At 34.4% G+C, this 20346-nt stretch overlaps 2 protein-coding genes and 3 long non-coding RNA genes across 6 annotated transcripts; 4 read left to right on the forward strand and 1 right to left on the reverse strand.

The window, feature by feature from the left end:
- The first annotated feature begins 293 nt into the window (after window positions 1-293).
- Window positions 294-9791, forward strand: LOC149588216 (cytochrome P450 3A5-like). Its single transcript, XM_089863029.1, has 14 exons — window positions 294-563; window positions 671-770; window positions 1968-2020; window positions 2080-2176; window positions 2238-2357; window positions 2429-2517; window positions 2606-2751; window positions 2827-2942; window positions 3050-3179; window positions 3245-3405; window positions 3768-3856; window positions 3919-4062; window positions 9312-9477; window positions 9540-9791. The coding sequence occupies exons 1-14, from the start codon at window positions 490-492 to the stop codon at window positions 9612-9614; spliced, it is 1560 nt and encodes a 519-aa protein (XP_089719155.1). The 5' UTR covers window positions 294-489; the 3' UTR covers window positions 9615-9791.
- Window positions 4470-8828, reverse strand: LOC149588217 (uncharacterized). 2 transcript variants are annotated; one of them, XR_016380028.1, is made up of 2 exons: window positions 8694-8828; window positions 4470-8537 (listed from the first exon to the last, which is right to left on the reverse strand). It is a non-coding gene; the product is annotated as an uncharacterized LOC149588217 (long non-coding RNA). The 2 variants fall into 2 exon arrangements; XR_016380027.1 differs by having other exon boundaries at window positions 4470-8560; window positions 8694-8823.
- On the forward strand, window positions 8556-8847 carry LOC149588218 (uncharacterized). Its single transcript, XR_016380030.1, has 2 exons — window positions 8556-8681; window positions 8750-8847. It is a non-coding gene; the product is annotated as an uncharacterized LOC149588218 (long non-coding RNA).
- A 3061-nt stretch (window positions 9792-12852) lies between the features above and the next one.
- Window positions 12853-14347, forward strand: LOC149588219 (uncharacterized). Its single transcript, XR_016380029.1, has 2 exons — window positions 12853-14050; window positions 14110-14347. It is a non-coding gene; the product is annotated as an uncharacterized LOC149588219 (long non-coding RNA).
- A 927-nt stretch (window positions 14348-15274) lies between these two features.
- Window positions 15275-19635, forward strand: LOC149588220 (cytochrome P450 3A5-like). Its single transcript, XM_089862887.1, has 13 exons — window positions 15275-15328; window positions 15652-15704; window positions 15765-15861; window positions 15929-16048; window positions 16116-16204; window positions 16300-16445; window positions 16518-16633; window positions 17130-17256; window positions 17323-17483; window positions 18901-18989; window positions 19052-19195; window positions 19336-19501; window positions 19561-19635. Exons 1-13 carry the CDS (start codon window positions 15275-15277, stop codon window positions 19633-19635), a joined length of 1437 nt encoding a protein of 478 aa, XP_089719013.1.
- Window positions 19636-20346: the final 711 nt, after the last annotated feature.

Consider the following 20346-nt stretch of genomic DNA (forward strand, 5'->3'; position numbering starts at 1 on the left):
TAACCCTAACATCACGCTAGACAGCCCTGTCTAATATCATTGACTCCTTGTTATCATAATTTCACATTGTTAAGCAATAGATCTTAATCACAATAAAATATTTTTCGTTATTTATCAATTTTCCATGCGTTAATCTAATTGCCAATGTACCTTAGTTATATTTGATTTAAGACTAGTTTATTACGTCACTAGAGGGCGCTAATGTTCAATAATTCTAAAGTTTATGACAAACATTGCTAACGGCAAAAAATGTAGTTGTACGGGTTTCACAACAGCGCCTTTAGAGGTTAAAAAAATATACTGTTTAAACATAAAGCGCTTTAGGAAATTTGGCACCGATAAGAACGAAGAGTTGCGTAATTTAATGTCATATTTTTTTAAAGGCTAGATAGAGAGAGGGTAAAATGATAAGGAAAAATTGTAAGTCTTACTGCCCTCAATCGGGGTTTAGCTTTCACTTGACACTGTGGATTGGTATTGGTTGTCAAAATGGGTTTTTACGAAGGATTAGAAGTAACCGGGGCGTTAATAGCATTCATTTGCGTGTTTTTGGGAGGCTATTGGTAAGCTACGTATTTACTATTTTCATTTTTTGTTGAAAATACCGTAAAAAATTAGAATTTTGCAATGTCTTAAAGAGATATTTATTTATCCATAACAATATTCTCAGGATATACTTCAAAAGGAACCACTATTGGGTTGGAAAATCCATACCTTCAGATTCTCCTGTACCACTTTTAGGAAACGCAGTTGGTCTCATATCCGGAAAGGTTAGTTACGTTTAATTACGTAGAGCCTGCAGGGTATTTATTTACATATTAGAGTGGTTTCCCGAAGGACCATTATACGAGGTAACCCTTAAAAGGATAGTAGCCTATAAATCAGTTAATAAATTTTGGATAGATTTTTTTCCGAATAGTATGTAAAGAAAATCTACGATATATAGCATAAGATTATAAGACGTGCTTCATAAGTATGACACTACCTATACTTCGTAATGCTAGACACTTACTGAGAGCCAGTTCGAGAACGTCGCAACACTTGATTACACACGGTTTTGCAGTCCATATTCCTAATTAGTTTATACTAAGGCTTTGACAGCTGCTCACCAGAAGAATCTATGATGTTTCACCTACGTCACTTCATGACAAGCTTTCAAACTTATGGAACATATCTTATGAACTTATCGGAATAAATGAAATATTGTTTGAGAAATATCTATTTTACAATTGCAATTTTAAATAATCTTTGGTGACATCTTTAAATAAGTGACACAGTTTTGCCATGTGCCATTGGTTAGCTACGCATTTTTAGCGGCAGAAAGCAGTGGTGGGAATATTCGCTAGTGACGTTGTACCATAAGTTTATAACAAATGTTACATAAGTACGAGGCGTCGCTTTACCAGAATCTATATCCTATGTCACTTTATGACAAGCTCTCAGTAACCAGTGGCAATCATTTGGAACATATCTTATAAACTTATGGTGACTGACTGACAGACAGACAGAGTTACAGTCACAATTATAATGTCAGAATGAACTTTTGAAGCTTTATTTTGGCATTTTGGTTTATCAAAACCCAATGGTTGTCGAAATTTTTATCTATTATGGCTTTAAGTTAGATAAGATCAGCTAAGTTATTGCTATGTTATGTTTAATGAAATAGTTTTATAATAATTCCTTATCTGGATAAAAAATTGGGCAAAAATAAATTTTGATTTTGATGCTTAATATCAGAATCCACTTTTTAATTTCATTTGGACTGTAAAAATATTGAGTGAAATAAAATTGTTATCAGATGATGATAGACTACTTTAAATGACTTGATCCCATTTGTATACAATTTTAGAAATGAGAATAAACAATTTTTTTTTGTTGAAATAAATGCTTTGATGGTTGCAATGCCCAAATATATGTCACATAGAGAGAAAATTATAAAATCTTATTAAAATTAATTTGTGATTTAGCCTTTCCACGAATCTGACAAAGAGCTATATGATAAATATGGTCGGGTTTTTGGGTAAGATTTACATTAATTGGTCTTACATTTCGATTTGTTAAGTTACCGTAATTTTGTAGTACATATTCTGGCATCAACCCAGTTATCTACATTGCTGATCCTGAATTAATAAAATCTATATTCGTGAAAGATTTTACAAGCTTTTCCACCAGAAGAGTGAGTTTAGTTTAGCTAGGAGCAAACATTAGTTGGTCTAATTTTTTATTTGAATAAAAAGATTTTTAATGCTGGTGATCCCATTGTGGACAATATGGTTTCGGCAGTTGCTGGGGACCATAAGTGGAGAAACATACGAAACACAATGACTCCGGCATTTACTTCGGGGAGATTAAAAAAGGTACACCTTAAAACGAAAAGAAAAAAATTATTTTAGACATTATAACTTAGGGCATTCCTTTCTATATTAAGATGATGCCTCTTGTTTGCGACTGCGCCAAGTTAGCTGTAGAGAACTTTGACAAATATTCGAAAAACGGTGAACCAGTTGATTGTAAACGGTAAAATGAAAATTCATTCATGACATATGGATTGAACTTAACCTTTTCTGGTGAAACTAGAATAATATATTAATCTATTTTGTCTCAGAATATATGGATGTTACACATTGGATGTTATCGCCAACGTGGCATTTGGGACGAAGTTGGACTCGCATAATGATCCTGACAGTAGTTTTGTAGAGCATGCTAAGAAGGTATTCGCTGCGGAACTTAGCTGGAAACTAATTTTACCTTGTAAGACCTACTTTATCAGTAAACCTAAATCTTACGCGTAAAGTTCAAAGTTTTTTCTTTCACATTTTCATAAAGTGCTCGCACCCAAATTTGCCCGCAAGCTTGGCATGTCTTTCTTCCCTCAAGACACAATGGACTTTTTCAAGGATATCACTCTAGAAATTGTTAAAAGAAGACAAGAAAACAACGAGGTTTTTATAAACTAGCAACTTTGTTTTTAAAATTTCAGCAAAACGTTCCTATCATAATCTGTCTTTGATAAATTAAAAACGAATTAATGTTTAGTAAATTCATGCAGGTTCGAAATGATTTTCTACAAATTATGATGGAAAGTCTAAAAGAGGAAAATGATAAAGCAAAGAACAAGGAGACTAAAAACGATCATGCAGACCCTAAGATTAATAGCATCGATGACATCAAGAGACAACGTATTAAATTCCAACTTAATGATATGTATCATTCAAATTTGATTTACTTATCATTCTCGAAATAGCTTTGACAATGGATGAATTTCTTGCTCAAACAATTCTATTCTTCTTGGCCGCCTATGACACCACAGCTACGGCCTTAACCTCGACAACGTACTTCCTTGCCACCAACCCGGATTGTCAAAAGAAAGCCTTGGAGGAAATTGACAGAATATGGCAAAACAAGGTTTGTGAAATCAAAAAATTTGAATATCTATTACATCAGCGAATGGATTTTGTCCACATATCTTCTACTTTTTTCGTGGCTTTGTGTACAAAAGCATTTTTTCTCATTAGTATCTGTTAATTCAGTCACAATTTCGGAAACATTAGCTCACGCATTTTAAGTACTATTTTATCACTAGAAATAGTTTATTCAGCGTTATTTATATGAAAATTAAATATAACCAAGGCGTGAAATATAATTCAAATCGAACCTGAACATAACATGAACCTAACCAAACCTAAACTGAACATAACATGAACCTAACAAAACGAAACCTCGACCTAACCAAACTTGAGTAATTTAATGGTGAACATATTCACTAGACGGATATCGATTTTGAAGCTTTTTCTGAAGCCAAATACATCGGGGCAGCTATAGACGAAGCATTAAGACTTGTTCCCCCAGGAACAAGGTACACGAACCACGGTACACGCCGATATTTGGGAAATTATACTAAATTGAATGTTTATAAAGGCTTGAGCGAACTTGCGTCAAGGAATACGAACTTGGAAACACTGGAGTGACCATCCCACCGGGAATGATTGTTGAGGTTCCGGTATACGCCATACATCATGATCCGGAATTTTTCCCAGAGCCTGAAAGGTTTATGCCAGAAAGGTGAAGTCATTGTAAAGAGAGCAAAACTAAAAAACCTGGATCATTCCATAGTTTTAAATTATAAAAAAACGTCTTGGTTTGGACCAAGGCCGAAAAAACAAACGATATGTGTGAGGTTTATCATTTGACTGAAGTTTCAGATATTGCAATTGTTTTAGTTATTTTTATCCATTTAATCCTTAATCAGTATTAAATTCAATCAACTGATTTTACTGTTAATCGATCCATTCCCTCTAAATTAATTGAAAAAATTACATATCTACGCTTTTTCAAGAACAATTACATTTTCCGAAAACATTTTATCATGAAATTAATTATTTTGAAGGGAGTACGTATTGAGGTGTCAATATAGAATATTTGAAATATTCTACTGACTTTCTTAAAAGAGCAGGTGAACTTTGACATAATTCGAAAGGAAAATGTAAATATTTAATAGTGGATTCCAAACAAGGGTGTTGCACTAATTTATACATTTAATTTCGTATAACGAAATGCTACATTTCTATTGTCGCCTCTATGAAGAAAAGATTGCACTGCAATTTCCCTCTCCGTGCTTTAGAATTTCTTGGTCATGATTCAGTCTTCATTTGAAACGTCACCACCCCTTTCTACATTGTTGGCGCTACTTGTACACCGGTTACGTATTACGTGTAATCCTTTTAGTACGCATAAAGACCATTTCGGAAAACACACAGGGGCGAGGCCACCATTGGGGTATTCTCCCTCACACCAAGGGTCACCGCCAGACTGTGCCAAAGTTCACTACAGGCAAGAGGCTAGTCAAATCTCACTGCCTATAGCGGTGCTTCTAGGCAAGAGAGAGAGAAGACCTCAATGGTGGTATCACCCCTGTGTTTTAATTATCTGTATGTAATTTCCAAAATGGTCCACTCACTTACAAATGTACACCGATTACACTGAGTTATCGGTCCTTCAGGCGCTAGCGAGTGTCAGGCCACAACCGTAATCATTCATGTACACGAATGTTTTATAGTTTTAGGTTATTAATGTTGGCGGGCAAGTCCGGAGAGTCATGTACCGTTCACTAATGTGAAAAGGTCTCGAACTATATGATAATATTGGCTGAGTGTGTTGCGACGGCTCAGATGACCCATACACTGGAACCACTGGTGATCGTAAAACTGTATATATTGGGAATATGAAGGAATGGGGGGGGGGGAGTTACATCAAAAGCGCATACATTAAAATAAAATAATAAATTTTTTGTGTGCTACAGAGTGCCACCTACTCAAAGAAACCACACACGATAAACGTTGATGCTTTGTCTTATGAGGACGACATTAGTTTATAAATAAGTTTGAGCAAAATAAGTTATTTATCATAATTTCTTGAACATCAGTCTTCTCAGAAACTTACTACAGATTTAAACTTTTTTGCTGCAAACTTCAAAATTTGTCAAGCCAGCCTTAATTAAAACTATGACCGTCAATGTGCTTTCAAGTTAGTAATCATCGACACGAAATCCCTTCAAAATAATTAATTTCATGATAAAATGTTTTCGGAAAATGTAATTGTTCTTGAAAAAGCGTAGATATGTAATTTTTTCAATTAATTTAGAGGGAATGGATCGATTAACAGTAAAATCAGTTGATTGAATTTAATACTGATTAAGGATTAAATGGATAAAAATAACTAAAACAATTGCAATATCTGAAACTTCAGTCAAATGATAAACCTCACACATATCGTTTGTTTTTTCGGCCTTGGTCCAAACCAAGACGTTTTTTTATAATATCTGTCACTTCAGTCTTAATGTAATTAAAATTTGAATAATTTTATTTTTGCTTTACCGTCAAACATTTGGGGTTGATCTATTTCTAATTGCTTAAAGAAGTACTTAATTATCGTTAATTACATTTAACTTATATCCAATAACATTGATTTTGATATCCATATAATGTTGTACCATAAGTCTATTATGGGGACCTTACATAATAGACTTATGGTTGTACATTATTTATGAAAGAAGTTTAAAAACGACGGTATTTGAAATATGGAAGAAAAATATTTGTTTCGTAACACTGTATACACATACAGTATTGTCGAGATCAGACCAACAGCATTGAATGTTGCCAGATTAAATTGTTGCTGGTGATTTTACGAACTATGTTAATGATATATTAAAATTTAAATGGAAAAGTTACATTTTGACACATTCCTAACCCTAAAATTTTGTATTTGGAGCCTATTAAATGCATTATAGTGATAATGTAATTAATTTTAGTGTTAAATAGGAAAACGTTTAGGCTGAAAGAACTCGCGTAGTTTAATCTTATTTTATTATTTCAGTTAAAGGTTATCTATAGTTACCCAAAAAACCTGTTGTTTTCGATTAATTTCACGTTAAATATGGTTATTAAGTTGAAATTAACGGCTTATCTTCTTTTATTAGTGTTATTGCAGTTTATTATACGAGTTTGAATAAGAAATTCTCCTAAATTGCAAACTTTAGAGGAGTGCCTGTTTGACTCTTGCGGAACAATCACTATTTTGCCCCAAAACTTTTAAATATCGCGCCTTTTCAATGGCTCTCTTTTAAAAATGGGAAAAATGCTTTTAAATGACAATTTAATTAATCGTAAGAATTCAACAGGAAAATGGAGGCTGGGTGAAAGATAAGTGTAGTTTTAATTTTAATTTGTTAGTCTAATTATAAGGTATCTATGAATTTACCCAAAACATTCGTGTTTTGGGCTAATTTCACATTAATTATACTTAAGTTTAATTTAACGGCTTATCTTGTTTATCTAGCGTGGATTTCGTTTATAAAACAAGTTTCAATAAAATATTAACTTTAATTGCAATCACCCTAAAATTTTAATGTATGCGCTTCTGATGTATTTTAACGATCATTTAAATTAATTTGAAAGTGAAATAGGAAACTACTGTGGCTGTACGAAAAACTTGTGATGTTTTAATCTTAATTTGAGCGTGGTTCTCGTGAGAGTGGATTAAGCTTAAAATTTATTTGAATTTTTTACCCTAATTGCAATGTTTAGTGCAGTTTAATATTTTTTCCGCAAATTCATTTTTTAACCCAAAACTTTTGAATTTCGCGGCAATTATTGTACTTTAAAATAGTTTAAATTAACTTAAGTGTCAAATAGAAAATATTCGACTTTACCAATGGCTCGGGTAGTTTTAATCAAAATTAAAGAGTTTATTTAAAAGTTATTTGAGCCTTTATCCAAAAAATGTATATTTTGGTTTAATTTCACGTTAATTATGTTTAATTAACGTAGGACTGTGTTTTGGCACTATACATTTAGTGTTATAAAATGAGTTTAAATGTATACTTCACCTTAATTGCAATTTTTAGTGGAGTTTTCGATTCTCATTTTACGCTAAAGTTTTGAATTTCGCGCCTATTAAGGTACTTTGGAGATAATTTAAATTAGCTTATGTGTGGGGCTTTACCAACGGCTTGGGTAGATACAATCTTAATCAAGAACATCATTTAAGAGTTATCTGAGTTTTCATCCAAAAAAATGTATATTTTAGTTTAATTTTACCTTAATTACAGTTAATTACGTTGAAATTAACTTGTCGTCAGTGCTCATTAAGCTTATAAAATGCCTTTTAAAAAATAATTCACCTTAACTCTAATGTTTAGAGGAGTTTTTGATTATTTCCAACAAATTGCGTTAAATTTTTATCATATCCTGAGCTAGGTTTGTGGTAACATAAAGATTATCTATACAATATGTTAATGAATGATGTTATTCTATAGTTTAGCTTTAATATCAGTAATTAAATCAAATACCTTTACAATTCATAGCAATTTAAACCAATAAACAAACGGCAATGTGGACTGTGGAAATAGAAAACAACGTAACCCTCCGTTTCTAACGTGGTTAGGTTGAGAGAATCTGGGTTGTAAACATGAAAATTATTTGACTAATTAAATTATATAACGACACTGTCCTCCTGGATTAACCAGCACAACTGTTTCTTATGAATTAAACAATCCACTGTTAGTAACAAGTAGTTTATAAAATGATAACGTAACATCACTGTATGACTGATTCAATAGGATCAAAATTGTTTTAACGAATAATCTGGTCCTCTACATTGGTTTAGTTTCAGGAATTATACCACACACATTGACAATTAGTAGCATTTTAGTGAGATTAACAAATAATGAAACCGTTTATACCAGTCCTCAAATGAGAATGTTGACTTAACAGCGCTAACATTAACACCACTCTTTTAACTGCCGAAGGGAAAACAAATTGGAAATTTTGTCATCTTTCCTGTAATATTTTGAAGTCGAATTCTTCACAGGGTGAAAACACTACCGTTGATTTCTAAACCATAATAATTTGGATATATATGCCATTTTTTACTGTCATAGATACAGTATTAAGTTACAAGAAGCGTAAAACCTTGGCCCTAGGGTTGGGATTTGTAGCATGAATCGAAGCAGACTACGTATTTTGTAATTCCAAACAGAGCTGGAAATTAGCTTTCTAATAATCTTTAAAAGGAAAGACACTATAAACACTATATAACATAGAGTAACTAAAATACAACTTAAGCCTTGGCCGTAAAGAACGTCGAAAAGCTTACTTTAAATGATATAAAAACCTCTATTAACTGTAATTATTTACCTGAATTACTTTTCTAGACGAAAATTCGACCTGATAACGACGTATTTCTTATTAAGGGTGCTACAGTTAATTAGAAAATACATATAAAGGTGCTCAAGCTCGGACGAAATACAAAAGTAATTTGCTGGAGTCTACTGCTAAGAAATTAGGAAAATCAGCAAGAAAGCCAACATTTACAATTAGTCAACGTAACTTGTTAGCACCCACAAACCTAGGACCTTCTAGTTGTCAACGAGTACGAAATGAAGAAAATAGGTTTAAGCGCGCTATAAGGTTAGGCTGACATCTGACCCAAAAGTAATTTTTTGACTTACTATCTTAATTAGTTACAAAAATTAGAATTCATTAATTAAAAATCGAAACCCGTAAGTTTCCCGTTTAATAAATGCTTGTTAATTTAGAAGTATTCCGAAAACTAACTTCGCTATACTTTTTCCGTATGGCCTATGACCATTTCGTTAAAAAAACGAAAATTTTTTAATGCTTTTTCTATGGGACGCTAACCCTAAAAGGTGTGACTTTTTCTTTAACATTACGGAAGGGTGTCATGTCATATCTACAAGGGCCTACCGGCCCTGTAGAATTAATCTCACATACTCGAAAAATTTATGACAATAGATTTTTGGATGAAGGAAGAACTACTATCGCTAACTCGTACACATATCTTCCATTCGGGGCGGGACCCAGGAATTGCATAGCCATGAGATTGGCTTTGATGGAAGTGAAATTATGTTTACTTTACGTCTTGAAACATTTCGAATTTTCACCATCGGCAAAAACCAAAGTGAGTCAAAAAATAATACTCATAAATAAAATTCAACAAAATCCCGTTTTTTTTGCCTTTAGATACCAATAGAATTCCGAAATGCTGGTATTCTACAACCTAAAGATGTGATTTTGCACGTCAAACGAAGAAATTGATGAAGTTTATCTCACACTAACTTTTGAGATAAAATTAGTTCTTTGATTTATTTCTAATTCTCAAATGTAACTGTGCGTTGCACATACTTTTATACAGTCCTGACTGATCACTTATGTATTATGCAATATTTTTTATGATGATAAAATATCGTATAGTTATCGCCAATTTGAAATTCCAACGAGGTCAACGTACATTTTTTTAGTAATTTATGATCCTTCTTTAATGGCGTTCTATGGAAGATACAGTATGAAATGATTCTCTATAGCTTATTGGAAGAAGTCTCTAGCGGTTAAGTGAAAATCAAGTTGTTTAAAGTGAGTTATACCATTGCCCACTCGAGTCTCGATCACGCGCAACACGACGCAAGCTGCTTGCGCTATAGAAGCCCGTTCAAAGAATTCGATTTACATGTATAAGTGCAACGTTTGAAGATTATTTAAAAGAACCCAAAAATTAATATTCAGTTCTATGGGAGGAGGTAGCTTTTTTGGCCAGATCCTTTGTCCTATTCATCCGAATGACCTGGAATTTAGATGAGACGCGTGTTTTTTCATGTTTTGTTATACTAAACAGAGTCCAAGTTTCTAGAGTGGATTGTTTTTCTTATAAAAATTATTTTCCAGTGTCAAAATGATGGCTTCAGTGCTAAGACTGAATATATCTTCGGATGATCGGATCTACTGGTCCCAATGGATCTGATTTCGGATTTTCCTCTTTGATTTCGTAATTTATTGATTACTTCAAAGATTTCGCGAGAAGCGTAAGGGATTTCGTGTAAATGTCGGACCCCTCGACAATGTATAATTTAATAGTGAGATTGAAGTAGTTTATAGTGTCATTGAGGGGCTAAACACTCGCGCATTCTGGCCTCAGTGTAGAAAAGCGCTACTTGGGAGAGCTAATATTTTTAAATCCATCCACCGGACTGAAAAAATGGTTGGGTAGTTATTTTTGTTTATTAATTGGTCTTAGTTCCGAGGTAATTATTTAGCAACTCTGGGTTATCTAAACAAATAATTTAATACGAAGTTATAACAAGACGACCCAAGGGCTGGGCTCGTAAGAGTAGCCACATCGTACCGTACTTCGACGCGCGTCTTTTAACAGTGGTAAAACATGGTACCCGTAAAGAAAATCAGAGTGAATAGCCCATCGATACTCTAACAAAAAATTAGAACCCTTAATCCTTATTTCAATAAATTTACTTACTACATAAGTGTAATATCCGGGGCCACAAGCTAGTACTTTCTTTTAAAACTCTTCTCGATTTGTGGAGAAATAGACGTGTTTTGGGAACGTTCCCCTTTCGCTAGCTCGACAGTCGACAGAGAAGCTCTCCAGGATTACATTTTAACAAAGCTTGTTTTACAAATACGAAGGTATATTTTCGTTACTTTTACCTCTATCTCTTCATACTATTTTTATTTTACTAATTTTCTAATTAAGAACAGGAATAATTAGGCCAAAAACAAACAAAGATTTTGGAATATATTACACATTTCATTTCAGAACTTTTGATCAACGTAAAACTGGGTCCCCTGTGAAATGAATTAACTTTCATAGGAATTAGTTTAATTATTATGATTTCTGGTTTAGACTTATTAGACACGCATGTTTAAAGGGTACTTTTTCCAGCTATAGGAATCCATAAACTCCAGTACCACTTTTCAAAAGTGGAGAAAATGTCGGGGTGATGTGGGGTGGGGTACCTCTTAATCTGTGGGGTCGGATACTTATGAATTTGTATGTTTGGGGTTTTTATATTTATTTTCTTTTTATTTATGTGCTAATTAAATAGATAACGATTTTCCCCGTTTCGTTCTCGTTCGGTAGCTATCGCCATCTATGTTATGATTGACTGGATCGTTTTGGCGGTTAATTCAAATGTTGGTTTAGATAGAGCTAACATAGTGTTAAATGAGCGTTATGCGTTTGATCATTTTAGCATTGCTAAAGGTAATTCGAGGGGATAATCACTAAAATGGGTAATCACTATAATGAACTTGTATCTTTGGGGTCGGATACTTCTGAACCTGTATCTTTGGGGTCGGGTACTTCTGAACTTGTATCTTTGGGGTCGGATACTTCTGAACTTGTATCTTTGGGGTCGGATACTTCTGAACTTGTGTCTTTGGGGTCGGATACTTCTGAACTTGAATCTTTGGGGTCGGATACTTCTGAACTTGAATCTTTGGGGTCGGATACTTCTGAACTTGAACTTGAATCTTTGGGGTCGGATACTTCTGAACTTGTATCTTTGGGGTCGGATACTTCTGAACTTGAATCTTTGGGGTCGGATACTTCTGAACTTGAACTTGAATCTTTGGGGTCGGATACTTCTGAACTTGAACTTGAATCTTTGGGGTCGGATACTTCTGAACTTGAATCTTTGGGGTCGGATACTTCTGAACTTGTATCTTTGGGGTCGGATACTTCTGAACTTGTATCTTTGGGGTCGGATACTTCTGAACTTGTATCTTTGGGGTCGGATACTTCTGAACTTGTATCTTTGGGGTCGGATACTTCTGAACTTGTATCTTTGGGGTCGGATACTTCTGAACTTGAATCTTTGGGGTCGGATACTTCTGAACTTGAACTTGAATCTTTGGGGTCGGATACTTCTGAACTTGAACTTGAATCTTTGGGGTCGGATACTTCTGAACTTGAATCTTTGGGGTCGGATACTTCTGAACTTGTATCTTTGGGGTCGGATACTTCTGAACCTGTATCTTTGGGGTCGGGTACTTCTGAACTTGTATCTTTGGGGTCGGATACTTCTGAACTTGTATCTTTGGGGTCGGATACTTCTGAACTTGTGTCTTTGGGGTCGGATACTTCTGAACTTGAATCTTTGGGGTCGGGTACTTCTGAACTTGAATCATTGGGGTCGGATACTTCTGAACTTGTATCTTTGGGGTCGGATACTTCTGAACTTGTATCTTTGGGGTCGGATACTTCTGAACTTGTATCTTTGGGGTCGGATACTTCTGAACTTGAATCTTTGGGGTCGGATACTTCTGAACTTGAATCTTTGGGGTCGGATACTTCTGAACTTGAACTTGAATCTTTGGGGTCGGATACTTCTGAACTTGTATCTTTGGGGTCGGATACTTCTGAACTTGAATCTTTGGGGTCGGATACTTCTGAACTTGAACTTGAATCTTTGGGGTCGGATACTTCTGAACTTGAACTTGAATCTTTGGGGTCGGATACTTCTGAACTTGAATCTTTGGGGTCGGATACTTCTGAACTTGTATCTTTGGGGTCGGATACTTCTGAACTTGTATCTTTGGGGTCGGATACTTCTGAACTTGTATCTTTGGGGTCGGATACTTCTGAACTTGTATCTTTGGGGTCGGATACTTCTGAACTTGTATCTTTGGGGTCGGATACTTCTGAACTTGTATCTTTGGGGTATGGGTTTAGATAGAGCTAACATAGTGTTAAATGAGCGTTACGCGTTTGATCATTTTAGCATTGCTAAAGGTAATTCGAGGGGATAATCACTATAACTAAACTTTCGCTTTCAAACGTTTCTGGGCATAAATATCTGTTCTTCGATTCGCCGGAATATTAGAATTACAGCGTAAGTAAGTTTATACGGTTATAATTTTATCACTGTTTAGAGTAGGGCATCGAGGGGCTATTAACTCTGATTTTATGCACGGTAAATCATTTAAGCATTGTAAAAGATAGCGCTATTCACTCATTAGGGTAAGTCATAGAGGGGTTATCCACTCATTAGGGTAGGGTATAGAGGGGCTATTCACTCGTACGATGTGGCTACTATTACGAGCCCTTGGGCCGTCTTGTTTTTTTTGAAACCCATACAAAATGTTCAACTTAACTTTACACTATACGAGAAATGAGATACTATACAATTTTTAAGTAAATTTTTATTGTGTGAATTAACGTGGTTTTAGTTCGTTTTTCAATTGTAAGGTATAAGAGGTCTAAGACTTCGCGCGCCATAGTTCCAGTCTCTTTTCAAAATACAAGGGGGAACGTAAAAGGAGGCCGGGCTATTTTGCCTCTCCTCAGTCGGAAAATACGTAATTTTCGTTATTCTTGTCGCGCTGACTTGCGTTTTCAAGAACCAATGAGATGATGGTTGTAATTTAGAGGCGGAGATTAACTCCGGACCTATGTTTAGACTGAAGATCAAGCTCGTGTGGCGAATTTATACCTTCTCCCTAGGAAACTATATATCGCTTCTTGCTGCTACCTATGTATCATAATTTCTGGTAGATGATTTCGGTTTTTATTTTTGGAGTTTGCATTGCTACTCCTAGAAATATTTTGTATAGACTTTGAACGGAAAAAAGCAAAACGTTGGTTAAAGCTGATAGCAATGAGATTGGCTCTGATGGAAGTGAAGTTATGTTTACTTCACGTCTTGAAATACTTTGAATTCTTGCCATCCGAAAAAACTAAAGTGAGTCAATAAATAATACTCATAAATAAACTTCGTTTAAATACGAACTTTCGTTACAGATACCAATAGAATTCCGAAACACAGGATTCCTACAACCAAAAGATGTAATTTTCCACGTCAAACGAAGAAATTGATAGTTTTCCTCACAATAACATTTTGAGATAAAATTAGCAGTTTGATTTATTTTTAATACTCAAATCTAACAGCGCGCTACACATATTTTTGTACATAATCGTTCACTTGTGTGTAACGCAATATTTCTTTATGTTAATAAAAATCACGTAGTTTTTTTGCCAATTTGAAATTTCAATGAGGTCAATTCAATAGGTAGCTATTTTCACGTACATGTTTTTAGTAGGTATGATTTTCTATGATTTAGAAATAATTTAAAACATCTTTATGGAAGCTACAATATGAAATGATTCTCCATAGTTTATGGGAGACATCTCGACGTCTCTAGCGATAAAAATCAAATGAAGTTTGTTAAAATTAGTTACACGTCTATCGAATTGATAAAAGCGCCTTTTTCCAATGATATACTTTGTTTATACATTATAGACATTAACACAAATGAAGGACGAAGAGTTGCAACACTCATTCTCACTCAGTCATTAAGATTAAATTTTTCTTATGATTGGGTAGCTGATAAAAGGATAATTGATAGGATGATTGAGTTACACAATTTTTGATAGAAAAAAATTATGTCATATAGCTATTGTGTTTCATCGGCGTTAAGTTTTCACTAGATACCTCGGATTAGTAGGCGTCAAACATGGGTTTTTACGAAGGATTGGAAGTTACCGGGGCGTTATTAGCATTCATTTGCGTGTTTTTGGGAGGATACTGGTAAGATAAAAATTTTAATCATCTATTGCCGGAAACTTGAAAGTTACAAGGCTAGAAAAGAATATGAAGATATATGTTAATTTTTTTCATAACAATATTCTCAGGATATACTTCAAAAGGAACCATTATTGGGTTGGAAAATCCATACCGTCAGATTCACCTGTGCCGCTTTTGGGGAACGCCGCTGGACTGATATCCGGAAAGGTTCGTTACCTTAGCCTACTGGGTATTTATTTTCATATTTGACTGGTCTCCCAATGGACCGCCATAAGATGTAAACTTGAATAAAAAAGAATCCATAAAAAATATGTTGTTCTTACACAAGTCCGATTTATATGCATTAAATAAATTAAATTAGTGTATGCTACTTTTCGAGAAATGTATATTTTACCAGGGATAGATGTAATTTTAGGATCTGGAATTGAGAACAGAGTAATTTGGGTGTGCATCCATGACCCCCTTCCCCGGAACGCGAGGGGGTATGAAAGAAGAGGCGGGTTATCGCGAGAGAGGTAAAAAGGAATTACGTGTATTTTTTGCCGTCCCCGTCAGCAACGTCATCAAAACGTAGTTTAATTGAGCCAATAAGGAAATATAAAATTTTCGTTACGTGTTGGAGGGAGGGGCTCATACTGGGCTGTTAGTCGGACTGAAGTAAATACTAACAGTTCTCCATTCCTGCTTCTAAAATTACATCTATCCCTGGTCATATAGATGCAAAATACTAAATTCTTATAAAAAAATTTATGATTTAGCTTTTCCATGAAACTGACAATGAGCTATATGAAAAATATGGTCGGGTTTTTGGGTAATATTTACATTATTTAGTCTCTCATTTCAATATGTTAAGTTCCCATAATTTTTGTAGCACATATGCTGGCACCAAACCAGTTATCTACGTTGCGGATCCCGAATTGATAAAATCTATATTAGTGAAAGATTTTTCAAGCTTTTCCACCAGAAGAGTGAGTTAAGTTTAACTAGGCCTAGAAGCAATTATTAGTTGGTCTAATTTCTAATTTGAATGTAAAGATTTCAAATGCTGGTGATCCCTTTGTTGACAACATGGTTTCGGTAGTTGCTGGCGACCATAAGTGGAGAAACATACGTAACACCATGACTCCGGCATTTACATCAGGGAGATTAAAAAAGGTACTCCTCAAATCGAAATAAATAGTTTTAGACATTATATTTTACGGAATTCTTTTTGTCTAATAAGATGATGCCCCTTGTTTCCGACTGCGCAAAGTTATCCGTAGAGAACTTTGACAAATATTCGAAAAACGGTGAACCAGTCGATTGTAAACGGTAAAATGAAAATAACTCTTGACCTGTCATGACAGATAGATTGAAGTTAACTCTTTCTGGAGCAACAAGAATAATATTAATCTATTTTGTCTCAGAATATATGGATGTTACACATTGGATGTTATCGCCAACGTGGCGTTTGGGACCAAATTGGACTCTCATAATGATCCTGATAATAAATTTGTAGAACACGCTAGGAACGTATTCTCAGCGGAAATTAACTGGAAACAAGTTTTACCTTGTAAGACCTACTTGATCAGTAAACCCAAATCTTATGGGTAAAATTCAAAGCATTTTCTTTAATTTTCAAAAGTGCTCGCTCCTAAATTTGCGCGCAAGCTCGGCATATCTTTCTTCTCTCCAGACACAATGAACTTTTTCAAGGATATCACTCTAGAAATTGTTAAAAGACGACAAGCCAACAACGAGGTATTTGTAACCCAGTAGCTTTGTTTTTAAAATTTCAGTAAATCGAACCTTAGAGTATGAATTATTGAACTTATATGATTTGTGTAAGTCGAGACCATTCTACTAGGGCAGTAGGGTTATTAGTTAGAGTTTCTTTCTCAGCACACAATGTAATTGGTGTACACGTGACTGGACTAGTGAGGTTACACGTAATCTTTAAAAGCCATACCTGTTTACAGGTTTAGTGACTGCCCCCCTACACCCTTTTGAAACAGGAGCTTGACATAGAGTGTTGAAATGGCTAGTCTCATTTAATTGAGATCCCAACTCATCCGTTGCTTTATAATTCCACACATATTAATTGAAAATTTCCACTTCTTAAGGATTATCAATTCCTATTGCTAACTGTTGCTATTGCAGTTTTGGGCCAAAGCTAATAATAGTTAAAATAAAGATATCCATTTCCTTTGTTCCTTGGGAAAATACAATGTAATTCATGTTCAGGAAATTCATGCAGGTTCGAAATGATTTTCTACAAATTATGATGGAAAGTCTTAAAGAGGACAATGATGCTGCAAAGAATGAGACTAAAAAGGGCAATGCAGACCCTAGTATTAATAGCATCGATGACATCAAGAGACAACGTATAAAAATCCCAACTTAATGATATGCATCATTCAAATTTGATTTACCTATCATTTTCGAAATAGCTCTGACCATGGATGAATTTCTTGCCCAAACAATTCTGTTCTTCTTGGCCGCCTATGATACCACAGCTACGGCCTTAACCTCGACCACGTACTACTTTGCCACCAACCCGGACTGTCAAAAGAAAGCCTTGGAAGAAGTTGATAGAATATGGAAAAACAAGGTTCGTGAAATCAATAAATTTCAATATCTGTTACTTGAGCGAATCGATTTTTCCCCCTTTGCTTATACATTTTTACGAAGGCAAGATTTTTTTTATTAATATCTGTTAATTAAAATTGAACCTAACCAAAAATAACCTCGATCAAACCTCAACATAACATGAACCTAATTAAACCAAACCTCAACATAACATGAACCTAATTAAACCAAACCTCAACATAACATGAACCTAATTAAACCAAACCTCAACATAACATGAACCTAATTAAATCAAACCTCAACATAACATGAACCTAATTAAACCAAACCTCAACATAACATGAACCTAATTAAACCAAACCTCAACATAACATGAACCTAATTAAATCAAACCTCAACATAACATGAACCTAATTAAATCAAACCTCAACATAACATGAACCTAATTAAACCAAACCTCAACATAACATGAACCTAATTAAATCAAACCTCAACATAACATGAACCTAATTAAACCAAACCTCAACATAACATGAACCTAATTAAATCAAACCTCAACATAACATGAACCTAATTAAATCAAACCTCAACATAACATGAACCTAATTAAACCAAACCTCAACATAACATGAACCTAATTAAACCAAACCTCAACATAACATGAACCTAATTAAACCAAACCTCAACATAACATGAACCTAATTAAACCAAACCTCAACATAACATGAACCTAATTAAATCAAACCTCAACATAACATGAACCTAATTAAACCAAACCTCAACATAACATGAACCTAATTAAACCAAACCTCAACATAACATGAACCTAATTAAATCAAACCTCAACATAACATGAACCTAATTAAACCAAACCTCAACATAACATGAACCTAATTAAATCAAACCTCAACATAACATGAACCTAATTAAATCAAACCTCAACATAACATGAACCTAATTAAACCAAACCTCAACATAACATGAACCTAATTAAATCAAACCTCAACATAACATGAACCTAATTAAACCAAACCTCAACATAACATGAACCTAATTAAATCAAACCTCAACATAACATGAACCTAATTAAATCAAACCTCAACATAACATGAACCTAATTAAACCAAACCTCAACATAACATGAACCTAATTAAATCAAACCTCAACATAACATGAACCTAATTAAATCAAACCTCAACATAACATGAACCTAATTAAACCAAACCTCAACATAACATGAACCTAATTAAACCAAACCTCAACATAACATGAACCTAATTAAACCAAACCTCAACATAACATGAACCTAATTAAACCAAACCTCAACATAACATGAACCTAATTAAACCAAACCTCAACATAACATGAACCTAACCAATCGAAACCTTAACATAATATGAATTTAACTGTGGTAATCTAATGGTGACTATTTTCCCTAGACGGCCATCGATTTTGAAGCTTTTTCCGAAGCTAAATATATTGGGGCAGCTATTGACGAAGCCCTAAGACTTGTCCCCCCAGCAACAAGGTACATGAACCAAGATGTAGGCCGATCTTTGGGAAATCATACTAAATTGAATGTTTATAAAGGCTTGAGAGAACTTGCGTCAAAGAATACGAACTTGGAAACACTGGAGTGACACTCCCACCCGGAATGATCGTTGAGGTTCCCATATACGCTATACATCACGATGCAGAATTTTTCCCAGAGCCCGAAAGGTTCATGCCAGAAAGGTAAAGACATTGTTAAAAAAGTCACTCATCAGGGATCTGAACAATAGTTTTACAGCTCTAAATAGCGTAAAAACTGAAAAACCTGGATCATTCCATAGTTTTGAATTAATCCCAGACTCTTTCCAAATTTATAACAATAGATTTTTGGGTGAAGGAAGAACTGCTATCGCTAACTCGTACACATATCTCCCATTCGGAGCTGGACCCAGGAATTGCATAGCCATGAGATTAGCTCTGATGGAAGTGAAATTATGTTTACTACACGTCTTGAAAAACTTCGAATTTTCGCCATCCGCAAAAACCAAAGTTGGTCTAAAAATAATACTTAAAAATAAAATTCGTTAAAATCCGACCTTTCGTTACAGATACCAATAGAATTCGTGAACGCAGCTATTTTACAACCAAAAGATGTGATTTTGGACGTCAAACGAAGAAATTGATAAAGTTTTCCTCACATTAACATATTGAGATAAATTTAGCACTTTGAATTTTAATGCTCAAATCTAACAGCGTGCTGCAATATATTTTTTACACGATTCCTCACTTATCCAATGTTTCTTTATGATAATAAAAAATATAATAGTTATTTGCCAAATTTGAAATTTCAATAAGTCAGCTGTTTTCACGAACATGTTTTTAGATTGTAGGATTTTCTATGATTTCAGGGATATATTTTATTTTAGAAGTAGGAATGGAGATCAGAGTAATCTGGGCGCGCGTCAAAGTCTCTTCCCAGGGAGGGAGGGGGGGGGTATGAAAAAAGAGGCGGGTTATAGCCACAGAGGTAAAAACGAATTACGTATTTTTCGTCGTCCCCGTCAGCAACCTCATCAAAACGTAGTTTAAGTGAGACAATAAGATAATTTAAACTTTTTGTTACGTGTTAGAGGGAGGGGACCTATACTGGGCTATGAGTCGGACTAAAGTAAATACTAACCGTTCTCCATTCCTGCTTCTAAAATTACATCTATTTCTGATGGAAGGTACAATATGAACCGATTCTCTATAGCTTATGGGAGACGTCTCTAATGATAAAAGTAAAATGAAGTTGTTAAAGCATTTAACGCATCTGTGAAATTGATAACGCCGCATTTTCCAACGCTATACTTTGTTTATACATTGTAATACAGCTTTCGAAAATTTTACACAAA

Source organism: Phalangium opilio, unplaced genomic scaffold (genome assembly GCF_054372755.1).
Source record: "Phalangium opilio isolate 3A_F unplaced genomic scaffold, DU_Popi_V2 ptg000662l_1, whole genome shotgun sequence".
NCBI classification, from domain to species: Eukaryota; Metazoa; Arthropoda; class Arachnida; order Opiliones; family Phalangiidae; genus Phalangium; species Phalangium opilio.